General features: G+C 33.4%; 1 protein-coding gene across 3 annotated transcripts in view; it reads right to left on the bottom strand.

The window, feature by feature from the left end:
* LOC112693598 (pancreatic lipase-related protein 3-like) overlaps window positions 1-21,790 on the bottom strand; it is a gene marked incomplete at its 5' end in the record, with an annotated part of 39,093 nt that overhangs the window by 14,165 nt on the left and 3,138 nt on the right. For 2 of the 3 annotated variants that reach the window (XM_025568748.1, XM_025568732.1), the window contains 2 exon segments: window positions 10,189-10,294; window positions 16,434-16,472. In XM_025568748.1, coding sequence (XP_025424533.1) covers window positions 10,189-10,294; window positions 16,434-16,472 — 145 coding nt within the window. 3 annotated transcript variants of the gene reach the window in all.

The raw sequence follows: 21,790 nt of genomic DNA, 5'->3' as shown, positions 1-21,790 counted from the left end.
GTTTCACTAAACAGTATTAAATAACAAATAATTTATAAAAAAATATGATACATCGATGACAATAAACAGATCATCGGACATGAAAGTGCTACTCGTACGATACAAAACACCTCAACCTAAATCAGTATCCGACAATTACACGATTATTGAGCCAAAACTCTAAATATTCGGTGCGATAAGTAATCGCGGCACAAGAATACTATTATTGACCACGAAGAAGACGTCCATAACAGCAAAGCTTCTGTTTCAATCACACATGAACACGGTAACTATGTCGGTAGCAATGCGTGCACGATGAGAGACCGACAACCAAAAGGCGGTATAAATACGTCCGTAAGAGAATTGACCCAACGAAAAATGATAATCTGCCGATCGACACAACACGTCGGGATAGACGATGCCACGGACACGCGCGGCGTACGAGATACGTCGGACGCTCGCAGACGAAGTGTCGCCAAAACCAGCCCGGAGAAAAACTGCCGCAACGGTTAATAATTCCACCCCGATAAACGTGCTGTTAAAAAATGTCGAGAATGTTTCCGATCGACAATGTTATTGGGTAAATTGGTTGCACCGGAGATGGCTCATTGTGATGGCTCCGTTCGACATAGTGCATTATCACTATGTTACAGTCGTTGCCAAATAAATTGAAATGGAGGCGGCGGCGCTTTTCGGTACCTAGGTGTATCCCAAACAAATTTTGGTGTGTTTCGACCGCGTGGTTTTATTAATAGATTAATGGGATATGGAAATAATTATGAAACGTAATAATATAGATGGATATTTACTCATTCACGTCAGTATTGTGTCCGTGTACTTTTGTATTAAATACATACGCTATAAAAAAGATAGATACCTATAGTATTGTGTTATGTTTTTTTTATGTTTTTACCGATAGTTTTTTCATATTGAGTTCAAAAATTAAAAATCGTAAAGCTCACAGTCAAGTAAAAGAAATAATTTGGAATGTTTTCAAATATTTTCAAAACAAAAATGAATATATAGCCAAGTGTAGGTTGTACACTATGACTGCAGAAGCTACTGGTTATTCTACTATGTCAGTTAAATGTATATTATATATGAAGATATATAGAGTAGTCACTCGATAATTCGAACCTCGACAATTCGAAAATCTCCATAAATCGAATTAAACGCTTAGTCCCCTGAGAAAACCTCTATAATTAGAAAAAAATACATGTATTCCAGTCCAATCTATAATTCGAAATGTCTGTTGATGGGACTCACTCTACAATTCGAATTTTTTTTCCAAAACCTCTATAATTCGAATTTGTTTTATCGTGGTTATACGTATGTTCATATACATAAAGTATATTTATATGTACATCTATTTGACGTACTCGCAATGAAATTAATAACGGCAGCAATTAAATATTATCGTAGTTTTATCGTACCTTACCTACCTAATCTAGACATTAATCGTATCATTTACCATTTTTATGTCAGGAGTGCGAACTTTTTTTGAGGTATTCTGAAATAGACGAAAAAGGATGCGATACAATTTTCAATGTTATCAGTAGGTTAGATAACGTTATGGCCAAGATTGTGGCCAACAATTCAACACAAAAAAAAGAACAGATTTCTTTAAATGTAAAATATAATACATAATATGTATAATAAATAAATGTCAATTAATAAATGTAATATATACATATAATTTTTCACCTCTCTTTAGTTCGAATTAATATTTTTTCTTCGATTATTCGAACACTCGGTAAATAGAAAATCTCTATAAATCGAATTTTTAGCTCAGTCCCCTGAATATCGAATTATCGAGTGACTACTGTATTAATAATAGATTTTGATAGATATGTTTACCATAAGCGAACCATCATAGATAGTACGGTCTATCTACCTGCATCAAGTCAAACATCTTACAGTTCAGCGTGGCCCCTCCCACAATAATAGAGGATATAGTCACAATAGCATTGAACATGAAGTATTCAACATTTACAATACTTACAAACCACCAAACATAAAATGGGAAGAAAATTCACTTGAAGAGATCGTTAAACCTGCTTTGGTTACAGTAGACTTCAACAGTCATAACACCACTTTGGACTATGACAATACTAACGAGTATGGAGAGACTCTCCAAGATTAGATCTTTGCATCTGACCTCTACTACTTCAAGATCTTAAAGGCCTAAACACTTTCTGGTTAGCCAGGAGGAATTCAGGCTAGAACCCGGATTTGACTATGTTAACGCTTGATGATAATGGCATTCCCTACCCAGAAAAAAGATCGATCATTGATTCTTTTCCTAACAGTCAATATAGGGTAATTATGATTAAAGTTGGGCTTAACTTCCAACTAAATAGCTCACGCCCAATTCATCGATGGAGCTTTCGCAAAGTCAATTGGGAAAAGTTCAAGTGGTATATCGTCCCGTGGCACAAGCAAGCTATCAGGTGCGTCCCTAGGTTGCGGATAGGGGAACGCCCTGCAGATATACAGTGTAGCCGCGAAATAAGCCATATTTTTCGGGATTGAACGAATAAGCGGTCATGGATAGGCTCACTACCGGGGGATTGATCGGCCCCCAGTGTCTTACAAGATCAGGACTACGGAAGGAAAACAGATAGACAACGCGAGGCAGGCGTCGTTAGTGGACGCCAAGTCATAAAAAAAAAATATATGATGAGTACAATTAGCAATCTTGATGTTACTGCTACAAGGGCCTCGGAAACCACTGAGCCGACGGTTGGAAGTGGCTCGTCCCAAAAGTCGTCAGCGCCAACCTAAAACCCAGGAATAGGAGTGTACAGCCAGGCCCTCATCTCTGGTAATGCATCTGCTGAGACGGTCGTGTCATGTGGCACGCAACGGAACTAGGCCCCAGATAGAGAGTCGTCGATGGACAAGATATTAAACACGGAGCTGGTCAATCGGCCACCCCCGAGGAAGGTCATCGAGATCGGTGCCCTTAATGAAGATGAACTCCTGGACAAACTTCAGGGGTACATCAATACAATGTGTACTTTCGGTCAGTCCATTAGAAACGTGCACAAGGAGTTGAAAGAGACCCTTGAGAACTCCAACAGAATAATGGCACAATATGTCAAGGTACTAAATCAGGTGCGAATCAAGGATGCCACTGCTAAGGCAACGGCGGAAGTGTAGAAGGTTATCAAAAGGAGAACACATCAAAAGAAAACTAGGGTTAAGCTGGTTCCGGAACCCACCGAGGAAGGCTCAGGACCATCTACTAAGGCCAACCCGAGCGATAAGAAGCTTAGAACACCATTCTGGTCTGAGTAAAGGATGGCACCTATTTAGATGCACTCCGAAAATTAAAGTGTAGCAGGGATGTCAAGGCAGTATCGGAAGACATTAATGATCTAAGCAAAACCAGAGAAGGTGATCTACTTGTACCTCTAAAACCCAAGCACGAAACGTCAGGAAAAATCATCGAGGTAATAGGCATGGCAATGGGAGATAAGACAGCGGCTTAGGAATCAGGCATCTATCAGAAAGTGGTGATCCAGGACATTGATGAGCAAGCAAGCGCGGAGAAAGTACTCGAAGTAATCGCCATGATAATGGAGGGCGATGCAGAGGAGGCAAGAGTGAACTTTACTATGACAGTGAGCAGAGGCCAAAAGTGGATGGTCATGTTGTTACCGGCTGCGAAAACAGCCCATGTCCAAGGGATTGGGAAACTAAGAGTTGGATATGTGAGCTGCCGGATAAAATACTGAGAAGACCGTGGAAGAGGCAGGTGCCCAAGGTGTCTGGCAATGAGACATACTCAAATTGACTGCATTGGTCGTGACAGACAAGACTGCTGTCGTTTATGTGAAAATTCTGGCCACTTCTCGTTCAGCTGTGAGGTGAACAAGCAAAACAAAGCGAGTTTTTTTTTGATCGGAGCTTGTCCGACAACTCAACTACGTCAAGGACAGGGGCACAGCTGCGCTGGATGCCGGTGGGGCAGTAAACCAATGAAAATGACAATAAAGTACTACAAATAAATGTAGGGACGGGCAAGGTGACGCAAGATCTAGGATTGGCAAATGCAATCAATAAGAAAATTGAAATACTGGTAATCAACGAATAATACCGAGACATGGATGAGTAAGACGCGGCTGGCCATTCGACAGTAGTAGCGCTTGGCACATTACAAGTAGACAAGATAGGATATAGCTCACAAGGATTCCGATGGATCGAAGCAAACGGGCACAGATTCTATAGCTGCTACTGCTCCCCAAACGTTGCCCTAATCGAGTTCGAGATATTCTTAGGGAAGTTAGAAGAGATTAGCATCAGAAAATTTGAACTACCTGTCATAGTGGCAGGATACTTTAATTTGAAATCGAGAGCCAGCGGTAGCCCAATAGAGGACATAAGAGAGGTCAGGTTGGCGGACCTTATGGCATCGATAGACCTTATAGCGTGTAACCAGGGAGGGTCACCAATCTTCGTTTGTGGAAACTCAGGTACACTGACTCAAAAAAACTCATACATAAGGTACGTGACTGGTCAGTTTTAGAGGAAGAATCCCTTAGTCTGCACAGGTACATCACCTTCGACATCATACTAGAACCAGGAAATCAGAGGGAAAATCAGACACACAGCAAGAGGAGTTGGAGGTAGTTCAATCCGATCAAATTCCAAATATAAATGTCATCGGTTACGTTAGAGGAAGACTCCAATGTTACCACGGCAGCAAATAGATTTGCAAAGATAGTAGAGGAGGCATGTAACAAGCGCATGCCCAAGGGCAGCTATAGGGGAGGAAAGAAGGCGGCATTTAGGTGATAAAGAGAGATCGAGGAGTTGCGAAAAAATTGTCACCCAACATGAAGACATATCATAAGAGGGCGCACCAGAGGAGAACCATACCAAGACGGAAGGGAGAACATAGAGTACAGGGAGTTTTTTAAGTATTTCAAGTACTTTAAAAAAGTACCCATTGAAGTGTCCTTTGATATTAGGTACCTATTGTGTATTATTATTAACTGTCCATTTATTATTTTTAAGTGAACTGTAATTGGCTTTAAAGTATGCTGTATAGAAAATAAGAAAATTATAAGAAAAACATACATAATCAATTATTTTATAATATATTATAAAATAATTATTTTATGTTTTTATGATTATTAATTTGAGCAATAAAGGTTATATAACAATATATATTTATTTTTTTTTGAGCATCTTTTATTGACTTATTAATAGAGATCATACATAGTTAAAATTGAATATATACAATTTTAGTTATAAAATTAAAAACCTTTATGGGATTCAAAAATAAAGATAATGGATAGCAAAATGTACCTATGTTTTTTTTTATTCTAAACAAAAAAATAATTTTTAAATTATAGAAGCTACACTACAATTAAGCGTTTGCCTTAAACAAATGCTCTAAATGTTTTATATGTGATAAGTCTGTTAAATTGTACTAGACTTCTAGTACAATTTTAATTTGAAATCATTGTTATTTAAAAATGTATCTGCTTTTTATCTAGATAAATTATGTTTATCTCTTATCTATTAAATAGATCATTTTGGATTTGTTCATTTTTATCTTTATCTGGATAGATTTGAAGTTTTTTATCTTTATTTTTATCTAGATAAAGAAGTAATTATCTGGTCTCAACACTGTCAATAAAGTAGTTAAGTTTATTTTTATTGTGTGACAAAGACAATTGTTGGCAGGATAGAGCCTTCTTGCTTCTTATAAATCAATTCTTGTAAATAATCATCGACCTTTGTGCCCTCGGTGAGGACAAACTTCTTGGAATGCTCCGAGGATACATCAACTCTATGTTGACCTTCGTTTAGAATACAAGAAACGTACATAAGGAACTGAAGGAATACTGTTTAATACCAACAAGGTTATGGGGCAATACCTCAAGGTGAAGCGTCAGAGGCTTAGTATGGACGTAAGGAGCAAAGTGCTTAAGTCTAAAAATACTCAAACACAGTCAAAACTCTTCATCCCCCACGTGAGGCTGCTGCAGAAGATAACACTAATTCAGAAGCATTCAGCAATAACGTATTGATCATGAGTAGGGTCGTAAAATTGCATGAAATTTATTTTCATGAAATATATAATTTGAGCGAAAAATAAAAATTTTGTTTCATTTCAGTAAAAATATAATGCTTTGTGTATTATTTTTTATGAAATACTTTTTTGTATTATTAATTGTACTAAATAGAAATAAAAACTAATTTATATAAATGAACAATTAACACCATATTATTTTATAGTTTTTATAAGTAATAAATATTGATTTAAGAGGTAAGAGACCAATAGTCATTGAAACACCTGAAGAAATTTTACAAAATATAGATGAATTTATAAATAAGTTGTCAGTAGTCCCATTACTCATCAGCTATCACATTATTTCAGAAGTTTTTCACTCAAAAAATATATCGGTACCTTGTGAGTTTAAAAGTTAAGCATATATTTATAAAATTTATTGTGAATATTGTGAAACACACAGTATTATACCAGCATTTGGAAATGTTTTTTAAGAAAGATGAAAATTAAAATTCAATATTGGAGTACAATATTGAATTGTATTTATATACAAATAATAAATAAAATAAATATATATACTCGTATATGTATAAAAGATAATAAACATAATGTAATTAAATAAATCTAATTTAATAAAAAATAAAAATTAGCTCCTTAACATAGGTAAACAAATAACTTAATAGTATAAAATATAAAATCATAATAATTAGCCATTAAGTAAATATACATTTTCAAATACTATACTAATGAAAGTATGGAAATTGAAATTAAAATAACTGAATTCATATAATATAAATATAATTTAAAGATAACAATAAAATAAAATAAAAATAAGCTCCTTTGCATAGTTAAACAAATCATAAATTAGGGAAGTATAATGTTCTCATTTATATACTCAAGAAAGTATGGAAATTAAAATTTAGATGGCTGAAAACACTTCAGAAAACTTGACTAGTAAAATGTAAATAAATCACAGGCGATTAGAACCATTACTTTTTTTTTTTTTTTATTAGGAAACTTTGTATATGTAGAACCATTACTTATTAGATAAATATTATCAAAAAATAGCTACTATCAATAATAATTCGCCGGTTTTGTCGTTACTACATATATATATATACATATATATTATATATTTATATATATATATTAATATTAAACATATCTATGGTCGTTACCTATTTATAGGTAGCTGATAAACTATACCACGTTAAATGGGAAAGCCCAAGATTGTACCGAAACGATATCATACAATATCAACTGATTAAATTACATTTTACAGTCACTATCTCAAACATAAAAAAAAAAATATTTTTCAATATTTCATGTGAAATATTTCAAATTTACTAGCCTAATCATGAGCATTGCTGAGGAGCTGAAAGCGGTTAGAAAAGAAGTGGCCGAAATGCAAAGTGTCAATGATAGGATCTAGCAACATCAACAGCCATGGAGGCAAATATGTGGCATAAACAATCGTAGTGGCCAGCGACACAAATATACCCACGTGGACTGAGGTAGTTAGGAAAAAGTCCGCCCAGACAAAAGAAAGGACTGTACTGGACACTAACTTCACAGGAGAAGCAGCGAAGGCAACAACTAAGACGAAATGAACTGCCAGGCCACCGAGAACGAGACCACCGGTAATCATCGTTAGCGTCAGAGATGACTCGTACATTGAAGTCCTTAAAAAAGTTAAGCAAAGCGAACAAGTCAAGCCAATATCAGACGATTTAGTTGGCCTATTAAACAGAGTAACATGCAGTATTTAACTGCAATGCGTGGTTCAATGCCAAAAGAACTCTGTGCATATATCTTGAGGTCAACGAACTTCTGTCCGAAAATCTTGTGGACATAATGCTAAGGTCAGCCAATTACTGGGATCGCATTTCTCAGTTCTGCAGCGAAGTGATAAAGAAGAGTATGAAATTGGAGAGGAATGAAGAGCTGGAATCACGTAGGATCAGAAATGAAGCAAGGCGCGCAAACCAGACTTATTACCAAAACGTATTGTATGGGACGAAGGCCACTTTTACTTAAAACGCATTTTTTGTTATGTGAAAGTAAATAGTAAGGTAAATTTATATATTGTACATCTTTTTTTTGAAAATAAACTAGTGATGGTGGAGCAGAGGGAAGTAATAGCAATGCCAGTACCCCTCTGTTCTGTAATTCAGGAGGGTCAATTCAGAGAAGCGCGCCTCCTTGTATGCCTAAAAAAAAAAAAAAAAAATGGGTATATCCAAAAGAAAATAAATCGCATACCCAGATTTATAAGCTCACTGCCACGCTTCCAAAAACTCTTATTTAAAGCAGCCAAAATAAACATAATAAACAAATCGAAAGGTTTCAGGAAAAACTACTTACTCAGTTGGAGTGCTAAATCTGAAGAATGTTACAAGGAGTATACTGCTCATCAGATTGCTGAGATAGGAAAAAATCTACTTGCATCATTGAATGCCGCCAGGCGCCAGAGATAACACCTTGACATGAAAAGAAGTAACCGTGAGGCTTGGACACTACTTAAAAAATTTGAAGGCAAAAATAAATTTAAAAATGCGCCAACGAAGTTCAAGTCACAATTGTAATTGTAAACTCTCGGAGAAATGTATCAAAATACCAAAGATCAGTTATACATAAGGTATCGTGTCCAAATTAATGGAAAGAATAATTTTTAAGCGCATTGGTCCAATTGTTGAGAAAGCTATTCCGTTATTTCAAGCAGGCTTTCCACCAAATAAAAGCTGCTCTGACCAAGTCTTTGCAGTAACTTCCTGCCTAGAAAAAGGATATAATATAAGTACCAAAACCGGTGCAGCATTTACTGATCTCTCAGCTGCTTATGACACTGTCTGGAAACATTGCTTTCTACTCAAGCTAGCAAAAATAATTACCTGTCAAATCCTATTAAGATACTTAGGAAACAGCTTGGGCAACAGAAACTTAAGAGTATTATCAGGTGACAGAGTCAGTAAATCCCGCATACTTAACAATGGCTTGCCACAGGGGTCAGTTCTAGCCCCAAAACTCTTTAATATCTATACCCACGATTTCCCAAGTACAGTATCTAAGCAATTTATTTACACTGATGATATAAGCATAGCAACGCAATGCAAATATAGTAATACTACAGAACAAACTCTAAAAGAAGATCGAAATGTACTAGACAACTACTTTAACACGTGGCGACATAAACCAAATCCTTCGAAAACTGCAGTATCCTTGTTTTATGTTAATAACAGAGTGGCTAATCAAGAGCTCACAGTTATCTTTTGTGGCCATCGAATAAAGCAAGACAAATCCCGGTTTAAAGTTGGGGCATCGAGAGAACGCTACTGGGTGGCGACCAAAATACGTCCGTTTTCGCGCATTCCCACCACTAAACCTAGCCGAATGTTGGTCGCCGTCATCGACGTCGCCTACCACTACCGCTGCCGTCGTTCTGGTCACGTGTTATTATAGTGGTGGTGTTGTATACAGCGAGTTCTATAGCGATTTCCCATATCTCACGTTTTGTCATACATACAATATTTACCAACTTTTTTTTCGCGTTTTTTAGCATACCAATAAATAATACTTTTAGAACCCCTGGTTTACATGAAAACGGCCGCCTGGCGCGTGATGACAATCCGTCTATTTCGTCTAGTTTCGCTGGCCGTTTATAGACTTTTATAGAATATTAATATAATTTTCTTAACATTTTGAGGGGGCTGCAGCCCCCTCAGCACCCTCTTGGCTACGCCACTGGATTGAAAATGCATTTCACTTCATGCTTGTAGATAATCATTTGATTATCTATACAACCAATTCAAACAGTTAAATCATGAATCATTCGACTATTCGATTATTTTGATTTCGTTTACTAATCATTTGACATACTAACATTGGCTAAATATTTATTTTGATTTCAAGGGCCACATATATAAAATTATATAAATTAAATTAATAATCGATTACCACAAACTGTACTAAAAATGTAAATAGTTGTGATGTAACAAAGTCAAAAAATATATTTTACTAACTTAGATTTTGAATTTTTAATTGCCCCTCTTAAGCAATTATTATGTAAAAACGTAAAAATATACATGTAAAGTAAGTATCTATTTAAAAATGTACCATGAATTTAAAATTCGGTATTATATTTTTATAATTTACAAAATATTCATAATAGCATGCGAAATACATACTCCAATTTCCAATATTCAAATTTCATGTGCCTGGATTTTTTAATTAAATTCTGTGGGGTTCTAAATGCGCTTAAGCTTTTCATCCATTCTTGATCTTTTTTGCTTCCTAAAGTACAAAAACTTATATTCAATAATATGATGTGTAGAATTTATTTTTGTAAAATTGTTGGTTATTGTTTTTATTCCAATACAAACGGATCGTAGCCCGGTTTATATATTTGTGTAACGCTTAGGGATTCCTACCACCCTAAATTAGTTAGGACCGCCTTACAATAGTTTGATTCGTCCTACGTCCAAAAATACTTTAAACTTTTTGTAGAAAATTTCTATATTTTACAAGAACACCTATTTATATCTCATTGTTATATATATGTTACATATAATATAAGTAGTATATATTTACCAATCCTGGGACAAAGGAAATCCATTGTTCTCCTTGCTGTTCCTTGCTGGTCCCCCCTGCTGCCACCGCCACTAATTAGTCTTTCCCAGTTGGTCTTGCTTGTCCTGTCTGGTCCCCCTCCCCCTCACTACCTGCTACTAACGTTATCGTTATCGTCATCAAAATGTTTTCTTTGTAGTATATGATGATATTGATAAATAGTAATGATTGTAATAAATTTAATGAATGTGATAAATAGTAAAATTATGAGATATATTTAAAAAATATTATCAGAGTATGATGTATTGATAACAAATAATTTTAGCGAGTAATGAGAAGTTTGTAATATGCATATATTACTAAGAAATAATAATACGCATATTCCTGAGTCATATAAGGAAAAACGTACAGAGAATAACTATTAAACTTTAATGGGTGCCACGCGCGAATTACAAATCACAAACAACCGCAAACAATATCATCATTCGAATAGGACAATCAAGGCCAAGGGCAACCAAGTGGCAAAAACAACACAATTAAAACAGAATCAAACAGAGTATATAAAGGCTCCGTTTCACCACCAACGGCAGACGTGTCCAGCTATCAGTACAAGCCCTTCTGAGTTTCGTCTTTGATATTGTTAGCGCGCAAATTTATAATTTATAATTTGTATCTGTATCTGTATCTGTATTTGTATTTGTATTTATTAAAAGTGTTTACAAGTGTTTAAATTAATTATTGAATCAATTTACCCTGATCCAACAACATCATTACGATAGGTACCTGTTTTTATTGGGTACCACGTAACAAGTTTAAATATATTGTTTACGACCGACCTGCGTTCCAACGAACAAAAATGATAAAATATATTTTAAAAATTATTATCAGGGTATGATATATTGATAATTTAAGCGGGTAAAGAGAAGTTTAAATATATTTTACATACGTTAAGATTTATTTGTCATAGAAATGTAATATAATAATTTCGAGTATATGATAATGTTGATAAAAAAATAAATAGTCTATAGATCATACGTAGTTATAACATTATGATGTTTTCCATATGAATAGTAATTAATAATCCTGGTGTAAACAAAATTGTTGTATGTAGTCATAACATCGTCCTAAGATTTACAATAAAAATAATGCAAATACTACATGCTGGTTGAGACCTGTTCGATAACCCCTCACCCATATAGTAATAAAATTAAATCATTGACACTCTGAAAAGAGTTATCTAGAATTAGTCACTCTCTGGGCACCGTAACTAGTAAACATTTTTTTTTTCATTTTTCACCAAGTGTCTTAATACTAAATAGGGGAGAGGTGGGTAAAATGGGGAAGTCGGATAAAACAGGGTGTAGGTGGTTTCCGGTCACACTGGAATCGATTTGTGAAAACCGTATCGTATTTTATCAATACGAGGCTTATCAAAACATGTGATGTTTGAATATTTGTTCTTTATCAAATATTCTTATCACAAAACAAATTTATTGTTTTTAACATGTAGCGTAGAAACTTTTTCACTGTCAGAGAATTGCGTTTTTCATGGTCTCCTTTCGGATATTAAAAACAGGAAATTATTATTTCTTATTTAGTACTTGATAGTGTTTGTTTTAAAAAAAACACCAAGTGAAACAGTGAAACCAAAGTTTTTAAAACAACATTGTGTGTGATTAGTGAGTTTTGTTTAAAACGGGGTACCCAAGAGTCAGTTAAATGGCAAAATGGGGTACCTCGTTTTAACCTTATAGTACTACTATAATGCTAAAAATATGATTTATTTTTATTTTTATTATCATCACCCACACAAATGAACGTTGTACCTATACAGTGTAATTGCTTTTTAAGTCTTCTTTATTTTTAAGTTAAAATTTTTTATAATTATGAATGTTTAATTTATCATAACTAATATGATTTATATTCCATTTGAACTATTGCTAACTATTAATAATATTGTTTTTTTTAATTTAATGTTGTTAATTATGTTACCTATTATTAATAAAAAAGAGATTATTTTATTTTAAGATTATTATTTATAACTCTTATAATAGTTATTTGTTTTTTATTTCAAAATTTTTTTTATTAGTTTTTATGCTGTTAACTTTGTTTTAAATATTCATGGAAAAGAGATAATTTTATTTTAACATTGATATTTATAACTATTATGAATTTGTTTTTTTTTTCATTGTGTTATTCAGATTGAATAAAATAAATAATAAAGAGAAATATTAATTTTCAGTATATTTTTAATCATTCCCCATTTTCCCCTAATGGCCGGTTCAATCGTCAACAACGTAACCACATACACAAAAACATATACATATGTTCCACCAACGTTACCTGCAGAACTTATAGATAGAACTCAATACGTTTTGGACTTTAATGCCCGAAATTTTATTACCATAGGACTACAAATGTCAAACGACTTCAACATTATAGTTAAAATAATGACATCTTCATGGTATGTAAAACTTACGCCCGAGTTTTTAAAACATATGTTTTCATTGATGGGATACATATTTTCAAACATATTCGATGAAAGACATAAAAAAATAATTTTTCTGGATACTGAAAAATATAAGTTATCGACAATGAGGTATTGTGATGAATATGTTTTGGTTATTGAATCATATATGATGAAAGGATGTCAGATATTACTGATTCAAATGGATCTTTTAACTCTTTAGAATCTCGAGATGAGCATATTTGAAACGATAGTCGAAAAAAAAATATACTGTACCAGGAACAGTGTACCTATAGTAATTCAACAGTTTAATAAAATGGCAAAAGTATGAAAAAGATATTCAATCGGCCCATTACCTTAGAAGATATGACTATTAAAATAAGAAATATTGGAAACGAGTTAATCAAGTGCGGTATTGCTGATGAGGAGCCTAGTTTCATAAGTCAGTTAAAAGTACTGGTAAGCAAGCAGCTAGTAGACAATGTCCTCGATAAACTAAAAAATTATTTGGTAAGTCAAAAAAAAAAAAATGTTTCTTCTTGCAAATATATATTATTTTTATTATTATAATTTATATTCTTTATAGACATACGATGATCAAGATACAGAAGTTTCCACGCTATTTCTTTCGCCACCGTACTATACGGCTTCGCCTAATCTATCTCAAACTATGGTAATTATTTATTATTTAACTTTTTATAGTATCAGCGTCACTATTACTAGACTGGTTGTTTAGAGTAACTATTTTAGGAATTGAATTCTCCTTATTATTTTTCCGAACAAAGTCCCAGAACCGTCTAGGGTTAGCACAAAAATCTGCCTCAGTACGCTCTACAAACCTTCTGTAGCATTTATTGGATTCATACTTATACATTGCTCGGAGGAAAGAGAAATTCTTGTAATCTTGGGAATTACCTGTAGCTTTAAAAATAGCATGTGTTTTCCTTTTGCGGAAGACAATATCCCTAAGGTCTTTAGAAAACCACACAGGAAAACTCGGAGAACGATATTTAGCTGTTGGAACAAATTTTAATATCCCCTCATGAAGTGCATCATAAAGAAGATTCATCGCCAGATTAGCATTTATATCAGCAAAAGTAGCAAGCCAGTTAAACGAAAGCATAAATTCAGATATTCTTAAAAAATTCGTACGTCGAAAATCAAAGTACGTGGCATGAGGATAGTAGTTATGTGCCTTGCTGACGTATAGAAAGAAGATGGACAAAGCTGGGTGAAAACGATCCGCAGGTACCAAATAATCAAGAGAAAGGGAGACAGAAAGGCCCGGACTATTGACAAAAACAAGATCCAATATAGATTATTTATAGATTAATTATCAATACATCACAATGTTATGACTATGCATATCAATTTTGTTTCCCCAGGGTTTTTAACTACCATTCGTCTAGACAACATCATAATGTTATGACACACTTAAATCCCAAGTGTTATAACACTATCATTACTAATTATCAACATCATCATATACTCCAAAGAAAGCATTTTGATGACGATAACGATAACATTGGTAGCAGGTAGTGAGAGGGAGGGGTCTAGCAAGGACCAGCAAGGAGAACAATGGATTTCCTTTGTTCTAGGATCAGCAAATACACACTACTTATATATATATACTTCTATATGTTACCGGCAATATAGATAATCCGGATTTGATAAAATACCTAAGCATTGTATAAAATGTCAAAAATTACTCGGTAATATACATAATACGAGTTATACCTAGGTATTATGTACAATGCGAAACGTGGAGTAGGAAATATGATAAAAATAAACAAAATTGGGTATTGCCTAATACCAACGACTAGTGATGGGAATAATCGAATGATTTGATTATTATTTTTCGATTATCAAAATAATCGAATGATTTTAACAATCCAAATATTGGTACCAGATATATTTATCAAAAGCAAATTAATTGAATTATTCGAAAAAATTTAGTGTTTTACTCATTACCTATTGGATACTAAATTAAGAAGTCATCTATCCATCAGTATTGTATTATTATTTATTTTATTTGTAATCATTGGTATAATTCCCGGTATCGGTAATCGCCATACTAATTCGTTTAATACGTATAAATATTTGGATTGAAAATTTATTTCACTTTCACGCTTATTGATAATCATTTGAATATTTGTAAAACCAGTTCAAGCAGTTAAATCATAAATCCATTTGATTATTCGATTTTTTTGATTTCGTTTACTAATCATTCGATTATTGAAATCACTACCAACGACTTTACTAATCATTTATCATAAATGTGCCTTCCGTGTATGTACGATTTGACACATTAAAGATTAAGATTCTCATCCTACTATAATAATAGTTCTGAGGAACTATATAGAATGTACTTATAATTTTGTTACAATATTGTCATGTTTGTGTCTCGTCACGGTGTGGCATTACTATGAATACGATTAATATTAAGTTATATTTTTATAATGAACTACATACAAATCGTAACAATTTGGCTGACAATACTAGTTTATTATCTAATGAAGTTTGAGTTGATATTATTGAGTTTATTATCTATAATGAGTTGATAGAAATTATTTTATTAATTAAATCTGGACGTGAGAAAACCCAGCCTAAAGACTTCCATTTAATCAAAAGATAATTTTTTTTTTTATAAGCATTTAAAGTTCGAATATTGATAAAATACGTAAAAATCACGAACTTGATCACCTTTTTTTTATTTAGATTTATTTTTAATAATTTATTTTCGTTGACGTAGGTATGATGTGCTGATTGTACAAGAAAAAACGAAACTTGTATTTCCTGTAAAATATGACAATTTTGTGCTGAATTATGTACCCAACAGTGAGCTGTTTGATGTATTATAAACCACAAACCTATCAATAGGACATGATGAGCGTGATCAAATGATCCAGGAACTTGGTAATGAATATAAACATATAACACGTGATGACAGAGACATTTTTTAATTTTTGTGAATCAAGTCAACAAAAACAAAAAGGCTCGAAAAAAGGAATAGTAGTTAAACCAATAATATCTTTTGACTTTAATTATCGATGCCAAGTTGATTTAATAGATTTCCAGTTTCATCCTGATGGGAAATTTAAATTCATTATGGTATACCAGGATCACCTCACGAAATTTGTTGTTCTCAAACTTCTCGAATATAAGCAAACTGAAGAAGTACCTAACATTATAGTTATTTTCAGGTTGATCGGAGCTCCTACTATTTTACAATCTGATAATGGACGAGCATTTTCAAATAAAAAAAAAATTTAGTTTAAAAAACATGTGGCCCGAATTAAAAATAGAACATGGCAAACCGAGGCACAGCCAATCTCAAGGTAGTGTAGAACGTGAAATAAAGATATTGAGAGTATGTTGACAAACTTGTTTCTTTACCAATAACTATTTCTTCCAAATTCACTTTATTCAGCGTACCTATAAAATTTAAGTGCATGTTAATTATAATTTGAATATGTGATTAATACTTATGGTAAGAGTAAATATATTTAATGTTTAGCATGGAGAGTCCGTGACGAATTTGATTTTTATTTACTTATAGTCCATACATAGTATACTTAAGTATTAATTTAGGTATTAATAATTTAGTAATTAGTAATTATTTAATAATTTAGTAATTTAAATATATCTATAGTACTAAAAAAAAAAAAAAATTCTGTGCAAGCACAGGTCATTAAAGCGAAACTTCCGTGACATCAGTCGTGGTGATATCAAACTATTTATGTACAAAATATAGTTACAGTCGTAGAGGTTTAATTTTTTTTATTTGTGTTTGTAGAGAATTCTTTAGTAATTGTTCGCGCTGTATATATTGTTTGTGTAAAATTTGTTCATGTCATCATTTTCGTGCGATGCGTAGCGGCGCGTTGCGTATTCGCGGCCCTCGTCGGCGGCGGTGATAAGCCTCCGTGTGCGACCGGCCGGATACGTTATCGCGCTGTTATCGTCGCACGTTAATGATTGTTATTCCACGTTTTCAAAAAATTGTCGGTTATGTTTTGTAAAAGTTTCAAATCATGCTCTCAGTGCCACAAAGTTCATTAATTTCGAGTGTTTTTCTATTTTGTGTGGTGGCACTGGGGTATTTTATCTTCATTGTGGTGTCCGGCGGCCTTAGCCTTCGTGGTGAATGTCGTCGGACCCATCTCGTTCTTGTTTTTCTGTCTTCGTGGTGTGCACACCGAAATTCATTTTTGTTAGTTTTTCGTTAAATTCACGTTTTGTTGCTGTCTTCGTTGGTGATTGTGATTCGGTGGTCGCACGTACCAGACTGTGACATTTTTATTTGTATAATTTTAAACACTGCGGTGTGCCGTCTAAGGCAATTGTAGTCATAGTTCTGGTGCGGTCGCGTCGGGATAAAATCCGCCACCAATTACAGTCATCACATGTGAGTATTGGTCGACCATATTTGTTTCATTTTGTTAAAAGCCGACGGGCCTCAGCCGTCGTAGGTACATTATTATATTGTTATTATATTATTTTGCATTAGCCGACATAGGCACATTATATTGTTATTTGTATTATTTGGCATTGCCGACATAGGCACATTATATTGTTATTATATTATTTTGCATTAGCCGACATAGGCATCTACCACATTATTGATATCATTGTATTATACATTTTATTCATACACTGCGGTGTGCCGTCATAGGCAAATTATTATTATAAATTGAATTATTATTTTTTGGTGTGCGCCTTGTGGGCCACATATCTCATTTCATTTATTTTATTTATTTATTTAATTTATCTATTTACTATATTATTGTTACCATTTTGTTTCTTTCTTGTTGAGCCAAACAGGCTACATTTGTGATATTTATATTTTATATTTTTTATTATTATACAGTCCACTACCCACATTATTTTATTTTTTGATTTATCCTGCTTATTATTTATATTGGAAAAAGGTAACACTGTTTATTACTTGCAGTGACCCGGTATCCTACAGTAATCAAAATAAAAAAATATATAAAGGGAGGAAAAATATATATTCATCGAATAACATACAATTCTGTTTGGATATAAATATTATTTTTAATTTATTTCTGAAATCTGTAAATTATTAGGTGTATATATTGTGTTGATGATGCAATAGCTACAGTGGATATAATTGGTTTATGGTAACTAAAATATGATATGTACGTTTTTGATTTGATTGTGTCGAGATAACGATAAAAAACAGCATCTATCGTTGTTCCTGATTTTATTGTTGAAGTATATCGGGCATTATTCGTTTGTAGATTAAGTTGGTGTTGTAGAAATTCTACTTATTTCATGAAAGTGTCTGATGCAAAATGTACATTGAAATCTCCATTAAGTATGAGAGGCTTTAAATCATCGCGTTGAGGAAAAATTTAACCGCCGTCAATAGTGTATCTCAATAACGCACGTTGTAAAAATGCCATAATATCATTGATAGGTGAATTCGGCCTTATGTAGATACCCATAATTATTATTGTTTGTTCACTTATCGCACGTTACATAGAAATGCAAATGTCGTCGATATCTTCTGTCACAGCTGCTCTTGATGTTGACTGTACAGCAGATAATCCTACGTATGGTATAAGGACATTAACGGTATCATTTTGGATGTGATAGATAGCTACTCTTCCAGCCCGAAAATTATTTCTTTTACACTGAATGATATAGTTTAAATTCGGTAAACTAATTTGCTCGTATTCACGCAACCAAGTCTCATAAAAAACTAACAAATTACATTATTCTATAACGTGATTCAATACGTCAGTAGCTTGAACACGTAGACTTAGACGTAGAAAATATTTTTGGGAGGGGCTACTATGGACAGAGTTAAATTACCACTGCTATCTAAGAATTACTAACAAGACACAGTAGGTACTTATCTGCATTTCATTTACAGAATGTCCCAAAATTATTTGACGTTGGACGCAAATTCTAAAGAAGCATAAATCATTATTAAAATATTCTTACTTCTAGGTTTTTACAGGTCTTTAAGGCCCATCGCCGCAACAACATATTGTTTCCATTCTTCTCTATCATTTGCACGTTCTTCTGCGTTTCTTACGTTCAGGAGTTTCAGGTCTTCTTTTATTCTATCCACCTATCTTTATCTGGGGCATCATCGAGGCCTCTTAGTGTCGGGTTTCCATTTAGTTATTGATCCAATCATTCTCTCTGATCTCCACACATATCCCGACTAACTTATCCTCGTGCTTTTCAGGGACCCAACAATGTTAGGTTCCTTGTATAGACCATCTAAATCCCCCTTGCCTCTCACCTTCTACTCTCAATCTTTATTTCTCTTTGGGCCGAAGATTTTCCTTAAAATCTTTCTTTCGAACATTCATAACTTTCCTTCGTCCGATTTTATCGTGGCCCAGGTACTACATGCATGCAGAGCAACCGATTTGACTATGACTTTGTGTAACGTTATTTTAGATTTTATTGATAATAATCTTGATTTGAAGAGTGGCATTAGACTGTAGTAGCATCTATTTGCTGCTATAATTCGTTTTTTAACTTCTTCGTGGCTATTAGCATTTTCATTGATCTCTGCGCCTAGGTATTTGAAGCTCTGTACCCTTTCAAATTTGTAATCATCAACTTTTAATAACTAATATTGTGATTTCGTCTCGATAATATCATATACTTTGTTTTTGACTCATTTATCTTCAGACCAATCTCTTTTAGTAGAATTTAGTAGATTGCTAGTTGTATTTCTCAGTTCGTCCTCTGATTCGGCCATGAGAACTATATCGTCAGCGTAAGCTACTACGGTTAGTTCGTTATTGTTCATTTTTATTCCTTTAGCTTTGATTAGTACCTTTCGTATAACTTATTCTAATGCTATATTAAACAAAGCTGGTGATAGAGCATCTCCCTGTCTGAATCAGGTCTTCACTGGGAACTCATCTGATACCTCTTACTTTACTTTTGGACTTATATGCACGCGCTCTTATCATTCTGACTAATTTTGCTGGTATTCCCATTTTGTTCATGACATTCCATAATTTTTCCCAATTAATCGAATCGTATGCTGCTTTATAATCTATGAACATAAGGTGTATATCTTCATTGAACTATTGAACTCTTCTCAGCAATTGTTTGACGATGTGGATTTGATAAACTGTTAAACTTTGATAAACTCTATCATGAACCTAGCTTGATATTCTCCTATTATTTCTTTAATATATGGATTGAATCTGATCAGAAGAATATTGGACAGAATCTTATAAGTTGTGTTAAGTAAGGAGATCCCCCTATAATTTTCACGCTTAATGATATCCCCTTTTTTAAAAATAAGACATAGGATAGATACTCTCCACGATTCGGGTATTTTTTCTTATTCCCGTATTGAGTTTATTAATTTATGACGTTGGTTTAGTAAGAATGGACCACCCTTTTTAAACATTCTGATGCTATTTCATCTCCACCTGGTGCTTTACCATTCTTAAGCATATTTAATCTCGTTTCTACTTAATTTTTTGATGGGGTTTCGAGTAGTTGTTCTACTGTCATTATCTCATTTACAGTGATATTAATTATTGGCTGGTTCAAAAGCTTTGCAAACATATCTTTGAATTCGCATGCTATTTTTTTATTGCCTGTTAGAAGGGTTCCATCATTTTTTCTCATAACTAATGGTCTGGGCTTGTACCCATGTCTTCATTTGCTTTTCCAAAAAAAAATTTTGAATGGCTATTTTTATTACTTTCTATATTTTGTATGCGTTCTTTTTCCCATAGTCTCTTATTCAATCTAATCACCTTTTTTACCTCTCTTTGTATAAGTACTAACAATCTTTTGTTATCTTCAATAGGTTTATGTAATACTTTCATGCGGGCTCTATATTTTTCATGTAAATGTTTCAATGTTCTTTTACATTCTTCATTGAACCATATTTTCTTTGTTTTTTCTGTTACGGATCCAAGTACTTCTTCAGCTATGGTTTTTACTGTTTGTTTTACTTCTTTCCATGTTTCACTTATAACTGGTTTTTCTTGTATATTCTGTAATTTCGACATTAATTTTTCTTGATATACTTTAGCTGTTGATGTTTTCAGTGCATCTCTCTCTATTTTCCGATTGTGTTTCTATTTCTTTCGCTACTCTGTTGTTATTCTGATATTTATTTTTGCTCATACGAGGAAATAATTCGACATAGCGCTACTCCCTCTCATACTTCTTACATCCCTTATCAAGGACTTAATCCGTGAATCAACTATTATGTGGTCTATTTAGTTTCTTACATACCAACATGGCAAAATCCATGATTGTTTATGAATATTCTTGTGAGAGAAACATGTAGAACTTATAGTCATATTATTAGCAACTACAAATGAGATCAACAAATAACCATTGTCATTAGATTCTTTATTTAAGCTTACAGATCCAATTGTTGATTTATATATAATTTCTTTTCCAATTTTTGCATTAAAATCTCCGATCACTATTTTCATTTTATCAACTAGTAAAGAATCGTATAGCATGTCTAAACTGTCATAGAACTCGTTTTTTATATCCAGTGGGCGAATATTAGTTAATTAGGATCAAATTGTGCCACTTACATTTAAGTTCTATGTAACATAGACGGTCATTTATAGGTTTGAAATTTGTAATTTGTGTTAGTAAATTTTTTTTAATTATAAATCATACACCTCGTTCGTGTTTGTCCCTACAGCTGTAAAATAGAGTCATTCCTTGAGATTTCAAGTTCCCTGAACTTGTCCATATCACTTCTTGAATAGCAG

Source organism: Sipha flava, unplaced genomic scaffold (assembly GCF_003268045.1).
Source record: "Sipha flava isolate LNK unplaced genomic scaffold, YSA_version1 117_pilon_pilon, whole genome shotgun sequence".
Taxonomy (NCBI): domain Eukaryota; kingdom Metazoa; phylum Arthropoda; class Insecta; order Hemiptera; family Aphididae; genus Sipha; species Sipha flava.
Note: the sequence above shows the minus strand (reverse complement) of the source record. Positions and strands in the feature narration are given on the sequence as shown.